At 50.2% G+C, this 9399-nt stretch overlaps 1 protein-coding gene across 2 annotated transcripts; it reads right to left on the minus strand.

The window, feature by feature from the left end:
* Positions 1 to 224: 224 nt before the first annotated feature.
* Positions 225 to 2099, minus strand: LOC136528707 (AT-hook motif nuclear-localized protein 25-like). 2 transcript variants are annotated; one of them, XM_066521684.1, is made up of 2 exons: positions 1915 to 2099; positions 225 to 1771 (listed from the first exon to the last, which is right to left on the minus strand). In XM_066521684.1, exon 2 carries the CDS (start codon positions 1642 to 1644, stop codon positions 691 to 693), a length of 954 nt encoding a protein of 317 aa, XP_066377781.1. In that variant the 5' UTR covers positions 1645 to 1771; positions 1915 to 2099; the 3' UTR covers positions 225 to 690. The 2 variants fall into 2 exon arrangements, with proteins under 2 accessions (XP_066377781.1, XP_066377780.1); XM_066521683.1 differs by having other exon boundaries at positions 1899 to 2099.
* Between the last annotated feature and the right edge of the window lie 7300 nt (positions 2100 to 9399).

Below are 9399 nucleotides of genomic sequence, written 5' to 3' on the forward strand. Positions count from 1 at the left end.
GAAAAAGGTTAGTACTGACAAAAAATTATTTTACGAGAATGTTAAACAATAACTATGTGTTCATGAAGTGGGTATAAAAACATTGTAGGTTTGTGGCTACGAGAAAGAAAAAAAAACCATATATGCGTATGTTCATTAAGTCTACTGTTGGTTCATTGTGTTTTTTCCTTAGTTAAACTAAAAAATGTGAGGTCAACAGAAATGAAAAGATGAAATCAGTAATAGAAAGAACGCAAGTACTATTAAAAAGGCCATAATAAGCATCCTTCTAAATAAATAAAATAGAAGTGAAAGGCAAATGTCATGACAACTTGACAAAGATCGTTCTAAAGCAAAAGAGTGTCGACAGGATTGTCCCTAAACAGTTATAACACTGGACCTACTGACCTTCCTTGGATTTTGTTGGACCAATAGATCACCCAAAAACTGACATGCATCGTTGGTAGTACTCACTTGTTTTCCATAGTCACAGATGGGTATAAGTATACATCGATCTGGATTATTTCCAGTCGACCACCATGGCAGCATGCATTATCAGCAAATCATCACATGGCCTCGTGCCCTCGTCAAAGTGTAGCCTTCAACCAAAATGCACGATTAAGGAGCTTCTCTGCCATGGTCTCATGGAATCTTCTGAAACTTGCTGTGATGCAAATGCAATTGCCAAGATAAAGAGATTGGCATGCCATATCAAAATGGTGGCCTCATACCACCGCTCCAGGTGCCGAAGTTCTCTCCGGGCAACTGGTAGCCAGCCGCGTTGCCTCCAAGATCATACAGTGACATGCCATGGCCAATGCCACCGCCACCGCCATCGCTACCCGTCACCCCAGAAGACTGCGACGCCTCCTGTTGCTGTGGCTGTCCTTCGGCCGGCTCCGCTGCGCCTTGGGTTTCGGTGGCAGTGGCAGCGGCAGCAGCTGCGGCTGCCGTGGCCGCCTCTTCCTCCTCCGCCTCCAGCGGCAGCCGCTCGTAGACGGCGTTGGCGAACGACGCGGCCATGAGGACTACGGGCCCGGCGGCGATGAGCTGGCCGACCACGCTCCCGCCCATCACCTGCCCCTGGCCACCGGCGACGTACACGCTGAGGCTGCTGGCTCCCGGCGGCGCGGGCGGCGGCAGCACCGTGCCCGTGAGCGACAGGATCTCGAACTGCCCGCGCAGGGTGGCGACGAGGCTGCCCGGGGGATCGGCGCCGGGCTGGCGTAGCGCGAGGTTGGAGACGGCGCCGCCGCCGCTGAGCACGCATACGCCGCGGCAGCGGCGGCGCGCGTACTCGGAGACGCACTCGACGATGTCGGCGCCGGCGGCGACCTCGAGGACGTGGGAGTGGAGCGCGTTGGGGCTGTCCCGCGTTATGATGATGGGCGGCTGGGGCTTGTTCTTGGACCCCGGCGGCCGTCCTCGCGGCTTCCTCGTCGGCCCACCGGACCCCACGCTGCCCTCCAAGGCGGGCTGATCCCCGCCGGGATCGACGTTCTCCGGCGACGGCGCGGAGCGCTCCATCATGACGTGGGAGGACGGGGATAGCGGCCCCTGCTGGTGCTGCAGCTGCTGCTGCAGCTGCTGCTGCTGCGCGCGGAGGAGTTCCAGGTAGTGCGACGCAGCCCCACCGCCGCCGTCGCCAGGATCCATTCCGGCCATGACGCCCTCACCGCCGCGCTCCCACCACTTGCTCGCCGCCAGCTTCTTGATCTCGCTAGTGCACGTCCCAAGGTAGCTGCTTGAACCAGCTCGTTCTTTGGACTGTCTGCTTGACGGATCCCCTCACCTGCGCCATATACGCCGGGCAAGAATCAAGCTCCAATCGGCAACCAAACATTTGCATATTCCAAGCTGGTAGCGGAGACAAACCAATGACCGAATCTAGAGAGAGGGAGGGAGAGAGATAGGGGTACCCGTGGAGTGCTCTACCAGTAGCAGCTGCAGCAGGAGTGTGGGGGCGATCTAGAGGTCGGAGCGCACGGGCGCATCATGCATCCAGCTTCCTTGCTTGTGCTCCAACTAAATCTTGGCCGGTGCGGCGTGTTGCGGCGCGGCGCCGCCCAAGCAAATAGCTCTTGGGGTCGGTCAAGATTCTGGAGGAAGCAACTGGTGGCAGCAAGAAAGAGGCGGTAGGTGGGCTCTAGCCTCTAGCTGCGGCCGGCGCGGGTGAAAAGGCGATGGCCCAGCTTTCCCTAATCAAGGTTAATAGAGTTTTAACTTGTCCTAAAAAAATAGAGTTTTAACTACCGTCAAATCACCTTCAGCGGCAGTTTTGTTGATCCTGTTAATTATATCAAACATATATATATGCTATATACTTATTGTGATGACCATAATTAACTGTTGCCGTATATGATAGATTCATTCTGGTCTTGTATGCAGAATAGGTTTCCTTGTTTACCGTTGTAAATCCGACATATGTTGATCATGGTCAATCATGTTTGTACTTGCCATGCTGGCTAGGTTATGACCTAGGTACCCACGGCTATACATGTGGGCCGCATCAACAGGGACGGTCTAGCCCACAAGACGAAGGATTACGGCGCACGACATCGCTCGACCTACATCGCAAGGCATCTCGGCGACATCCTAAAGATCACATAGAATCAGTTAGGATATGCCGAATGTACCATTCCATATAAATAATATCTGTTACCCGATTAGACTTAGACCTGATCAACATGTAACCCTACCCCCGGCTATATAAGGAGGGTAGGGGACCCCTCTCAAAACGCACGTAATCATATACGATAGCTAATACATAGCGACAGGACACAGGATTAGGGTATTACGTCAAGCTGACGGTCTGAATCTGTTTAAATCTTGTGTCTCATTACCATCTCGCTCACCTCTACGACAAATCTACCATCATGGGGTATACCCCTCGGTGGACTGCCGAGCACATTTAGTCGATAGTTGGCGCGCCAGCTTGGGGTATGCGCTTGATCCCATGGCGAGCCAGATGGTACGTTTTCCAAGCTCTCTGCTCGCTCCTAGGGCCGGCCAAATCTTCACGGTCGGTTCCATCACCTAGGTCGTCAATGCCAACGGCGATGGGGAGGTCATCCACCCGGTGCAGGACAACCCTGTGACGGCAGCTCCGACATCTGCGCCAGCAGATCCCATCTCGAGATCTCTCCCAGATTCATCTTCTTCTCCGGCAGCTCGCCCTTCGGCGTCATGTCGGCTAAGGAAGCCCGTCCAACAGGACGACGTAATCTCATCTATAGATTGGGTTAACGAGAAGCTCGCCGAATGCTTGTCACTCGTAGAGTCAGTCCTACATCGGTCTCCTCACGACGATGAGTTACCTCCGTTCCAGGTGGTTTGGCCTAAGCGCTCCGCTCGATCACACCATCCGAGGTGGCAAGATGCAGATCTGACCATCACGGCGACTCCACCAGGACGCATAGTGCAGCGCCAACCGCTCTCTGGATCTGACCAGCCAGGATTGGTCAGTAAGCTCCAACACGGGGTCCCACGATGGCTCAACCCTATGGGCTAGCCAACATGGCCGCTTCATGTCAAGAGGCCCTACACGATCACTATGCCGACCAGATCGGCGACATTCATTCTCTCACCAAGCTCGTTTTGCCGAGCGCCGACCAATTTGCACCAGCCATCAACTTGGTGTAGATTTGTTAGCTCGATGACGACTCTTTGCTCCCGATCTTGGAGATAGATCTGAGGGCAGAATCGGAAGGCTCCACCAAAACCGTCACCGAGACTATCATCGACCTCATCGCCAACTCTCCATCCCCGTCTAAATGCTTTCCTAGGAAAATCTTCATGATCAGTGCTGATAGTGTTGCTCATGATGGGGAGACTGACGCTCAACGCGTTGCATAAGAAGGGAGAAACGCTGACTGCGCCTAGCGCTGTGGTGAAGCAAACATCACCGCAACCGTAGCAAACGCCAATCCTGGCATGACCGACGGTGGCAGCGCCGCCCATAACCAGGGAGGGCACCATGTCGTTCGCAACCTCAATGAAGAATTCATCCAAGTTGATGGCCATGAGGTCCTACCAACATCGAGCGCCAACCTCGCTGTCGCCATGAACAAGCTGGGCAGGCTCATGCCATCACCGGAGCTCGCCAAAGCCACCGCCATGCTCAAAGTAGCTATAGTTTAGGTTAATAAAAATCGCTAGAATCAGGCGCCATCCCACTCAAACCTATCCACTAGGCCACGCAGAGCCTAGTCCTAGCGACCTGGTGGAAGTTGCCTCCAGGTAGGCGGCCCTTATCTCTAAGGGTGATTGAGAGGCAATTACATTGTCAATCCTAGGGAACGGCCGTAGTTTGCCAACCCCAACGCCAACGATAACCATATCGATAATCTACTGGTGACTTACGTCAACATCTTAATAATCGTCATGACATTCGTCGCCATATTGATAATCAGCGCAACTCGCTCCACGCAGAGGAGATCGTTCGCCACTAGCAATATGATGAAGCATGGGGCAACCTCGAGGTGGCGTTTGAGCCAATCTAGCTGGCTCACTTCATCAACGTCGCCCAGCCTGCTGGATACACTGCTCGGCCTGCTACAAGTAATGTCGCCCAACTAGCTGCTGGTGCTACTATTCCACTAGCCATCGGTGATGCTGCTATTGCCGGTGATATTGATGGCCACGAGCATTCACCGCAAAGTTATGGGTTGTGTAGTGGCCCCCTAACTTCAAGATCTCCGGTGTCGAGTAGTTCGATGGTCACGCCAACCCTAAGCAATGGCTCATGAGCTATGCCACCGCCATGTAGGGCAGTGGCGACAACACCGATGTTATGGCTAACTACTTGCCTATCATGCTTAAGCCCGCTGCGATGAATTAGCTCACAAGCCTCCAATTGGATATCATCAACTCATGGGATGACCTCAAGAGGTTGTTCATTGAGAATTACAAGGTTACATGTGAGCAGCCAGGGATGAAGCATGACCTGGCCAGAGTCTATCAGAAGCCTAGCGAGCTCCTTTGGAGCTACATCAGGTGTTTCTCCTTGGTCAAGAATCATATTCCAAACATCTTGGAGTCTGAGGTCATCACCGCCTTCATCTAAGGACTTTACCATCATGATGAGCTTCGTAGAAAGTTTAATAGGAAGCCACCAATGTCGATCAGCGAGATGTTCACAACCGCCAAATAATATGTTGACGTTGAGAAGGCTGACCTACATCATCGTGAAGATATCATCTAGGTTCCTCGGCCCAATCATCCACCACGTCAGAACAACGAACGTCGTGATGAATGATGGAATGATGATCGTGACCACCTCTACGATGATCGCGAGCGTCGCCTCAACTACCATGACCATCGCGATAGATAGGAGACCTCAAGGGCAGGACAGCACCGATGCCGTCGACTAGAGAACTTCATCACCTCCATTGAGCAGCCTCATGCTAAGCGCAACTACAGTGCATAGTTCGACAAGCTCCTTGATGGCTCGTGCCTGATTCATAAGGGCGCAAAGCAAACCATGAGGGAGTGCATGGGTCTAGCAAATATCTTCCAAGACTAGGTGGATAAGAAAACATGTAGAAGACAACAATGGTGGCACGGATCGCAAACCCCCTAATGCGGGCAGCGCCTTTAAAGATCCTAGCAAGACCATCCATATGATCTTTGGAGGTCTGGCCGCCTCTAAGAACAAGCGCGATAAGAAGCTCACCTATCGACAAGTCTTATCCATCAGGGGTATCAACAGCATCGCCTACCCCAGATACCTCCCCTAGTCGGAGTAGTCCATCACCTTTAGCAGGGTCGACCAGTGGATAGAGATCCCATACACAGGGCGCTTCCCCCTCATACTAGACACTATCATCTGCAAGGTGCGCTTCATGAAGGTCCTCATCGAAGGTGGCAGTGCCCTCAACATCCTCTTCGCCAGCGCCTTGTCTGAACTAGGCCTCTCCACGAAAGATCCCACCCTCATCAACTCCCCTTTCTAGGGGGTCATCCTAGGAAAGGCTTGCCAGCCCTTCGGTGAGATCACCCTGCCGGTGTAGTACGGCACCATCGAGTACATCAGCTTTCTGGTGGCTGATTTTGACACCGCCTACCACGCCATCCTTGGCCACCCACCATTGACCAAGTTCATGGCCATACCGCACTATCCTTATATGGTGCTCATGATGCTGACCCCCGAAGGAGTCCTTACCTTGCAAGCTAACCTTGTCATTGCCTACGCCTGAGAGAACGAGAGTCTTGCTCTCACTGAGGCAGTCAACCTCTCCCTTTGCATGGATGCATGCCTCACTGAGTCATAGAAGGTGCCCCTAGAAGAATAGGAGATACCGACAATGGCAGTGCCTCGCGAAGCTATCAAGGCCAAGGAAACCTAGGAGGTGAGCCTTTGCCTCACCGACCCGTCCAAGACCGTGGAGATCGAGGCCCACCTGGACCCCAAATAGGAAGGCACGCTCGTCAGCTTCCTATGTACCAATGTAGATGTGTTTGCATGGAAACATGTAGACATGCCTAGGGTACCAAGGGAGCTAATTAAGCACTCCTTACATGTCTCGCCAACTGCCAAGTCGATCAAGCAGAAGCTCCGACGAATCACGCAAGACATGAAGGAAGCTATTAGGGTAGAATTAAACTGGCTTTTAGCAGCCGGATTTATTAAAGAGGTGTATCATCCTGAGTGGCTAGCTAACCTAGTACTCGTTCAAAAGAATAAAGAATGGATAATGTGCTTTGATTACACCGATCTCAACAAACACTGCCCTAAAGACCCCTTTGGTATCCCTCACATCGATGAGGTCATTGATTCTACTGCCGGTTGTGAATTACTTTCTTTTTAGATTGCTATTTCGGTTATTATCAGATCTCTCTCAAAGAGGACCAGATCAAAACGTCCTTTATCACACCGTTCGGTGCCTACTATTACACCACATGTCCTTTGGACTAAAAAAATGCTGGTACAACATATTAGAGGGCCATTCAGCGCTGCCTTAAAGATCAAATAGGGCACAATGTTGAGGCCTACATCGATGATGTAGTTGTTAAGTCCAAGACCACTGATAAGCTCATCACCGACCTCAAGCAAACATTCAAGGCCCTCAAGAAATACCAGTGGAAGTTGAATCCTACCAAATGTATATTCGGCGTTCCATCCAGTGTCCTCCTAGGCTACATTATCAGCGCTAGGGGCATTGAGGCAAACCCCGAGAAGGTCTCGGTTGTCACCTGATGAAATGATTGACCTATGTGAAAAATGTCTAGAAGCTTATGGGATGCATGGTGGCTCTTAGCTGCTTCATATCATGCCTCAGAGAGAAAGGTCTCCCCTTCTTCAAGCTGCTTAAGGCTAGCGAATGTTTTGAGTGGATGGAGGAAGCTGATGAAGCTTTTGCCAAGCTCAAATAGTTTTTGATTTTGCCTCCAATTATGACTATGCCACAATCCGATGAGACTTTGTTGATCTCCATCGCCATGACTCCCCAGGTTGTTAGTACAGCTATTGTCATTGAGCGCAAGGAGGCTAGGCATGCGTACAAGGTCTAGCAACCAGTTTATTTCATTAGTGAGGTCCTAAACGAGTCCAAGACTCAGTATTCTCAGGTCTAGAAGCTGTTGTACATGGTCCTGATCACGTCCTACAAGCTCTTCCACTACTTTGAGTTTTACAAGATCGCCGTAGTCTTCGAATTCCCACTCGGTGATATTCTCCAAAACAAAGAAGCTAATGGTCGCATCATCAAGTGAGCGGTTGAGCTTGATAGGTACTCCATCGAGTTTAGGAGCTAACCAACCATCAAGTCACAAGTTCTAGCTGATTTCATGGCCGAGTGGACTGAAATCCAAGAGCCTATCTAATGGGGATGAGGGTCCTGATCTTCCGTCAGGTTCAAGATAAACAATGATTTGTTCGGAGAGCGACACACCGATCTGGCTTCAGATCACAAAGACCCAAACCCTGCAACCTTAGCACCACGTCTCCTTTAGTTATCAACCATGTCATAATCCGGTTGACCTCGCCAAGAAGGCTAATCCCTGCTGCAAATCGAAGAACACAAGCAAGAACAAGATAAAAAGCAACTCAATTAAAGTGACTATTGCAGATGAATGATTAAGCACTCAAAGTTGAGGTCTTGCAAATCGATAACGGCGACTGTTCAATGACAGATTGATCTAAAACAAAACCCAAACTCTAATGGAGGGGTGGCGGCTATTTATGAAGACTCTAGGGTCATGCAAGACCCCTGGACGCGCCCCTAATGGGCCCAAACTCGATACATAGTCCAATGGACCAAATGACGGTGTCGCAGCACCCTGGTAGATTCTGGACGCTGACTTGTTTCGACGATTTCCGTTGATGCCGAATAGCTTTTGACGTGAAACCACTTGGATTGGCTTCCTTATCAAATTAGCTTTCCATCCATATGTGGATCATTGAAAACGGAGTCCGGATGCATCTTGGGCGACTAGTTTAAGGCAGACTAATCCTGGAGGCCGAGGCAGACTCGAATTCTTGTTGGACTGGGCCTCCGGCTTGTGTTGGACGTCCTTGCTGGTCATCATCACCTCCTCCATGTCCTCTTAGTCCCTCTTGACCCTCTCCAATGTTCCTAAGCAAGATAATATCATTAGGTAGTAGTCTATTCTCAAAAGTATGAAAAGGATCGCTTAAGAACGAGCTCACCTGTAAATTGAGTTGACGCATTCGAGTCCGGGTCATTGGACCTTGCATGATGGTTGGAGGATCAACAGGTACATCCAAAGGAGTGATGTCCTCATCATCCTCCCCCTCTTGAATTAGAGTCGTCCTCGACTCAAGCTCATCTTCTTCTCCTAAATAAGGTTTCAAATCTACAATGTTAAATGTGGGACTAACCCCGAACTCAGGTGGCAACTCAAGTTTGTATGCATTATCATTTATTTTCTCAATAATCTTATAAGGACCAGCTGCTCTTGGCATTAATTTAGACTTACGTAGCTCAAGAAATCTATCTTTTCTTAAATGTAACCAAACCAAATCACCCGGTTCAAGTTTAAGCTCTTTTCTACCTTTACTACCAGCAATTCTATACTTTTCATTCATGCTTTCAATATTTGCTTTAGTTGTTTCATGCAACTTACGAATAAAATCAGCACGCTCTCTAGCATCACTATGTATTCTCTCAGTGGTAGGTAAAGGCAAAAGATCAATAGGAGCACGAGGGTTAAAACCATACACTACCTGAAAAGGACTTACCTTGGTGGTGGAATGTTCCGCCCTGTTATATGCAAACTCCACATGCGGCAAACACTCTTTCCACATCTTCAAATTGCACTTCAAAATGGCTCTCAACATGGTGGACAATGTTCGATTCACAACCTCAGTTTGCCCATCAGTTTGGGGATGACATGTTGTAGAAAACAGCAGCTTGATCCCCAATTTATTCCACAACGTGCGCCAAAAATGACTCAAGA

This window comes from Miscanthus floridulus, chromosome 19 (genome assembly GCF_019320115.1).
Source record: "Miscanthus floridulus cultivar M001 chromosome 19, ASM1932011v1, whole genome shotgun sequence".
NCBI classification, from domain to species: Eukaryota; Viridiplantae; Streptophyta; class Magnoliopsida; order Poales; family Poaceae; genus Miscanthus; species Miscanthus floridulus.

Bases quoted from the DNA above. Each gene is read 5' to 3' on its own strand.
- LOC136528707 (XM_066521684.1), bottom strand. From the start codon at position 1,644: ATGGCCGGAATGGATCCTGGCGACGGCGGCGGTGGGGCTGCGTCGCAC.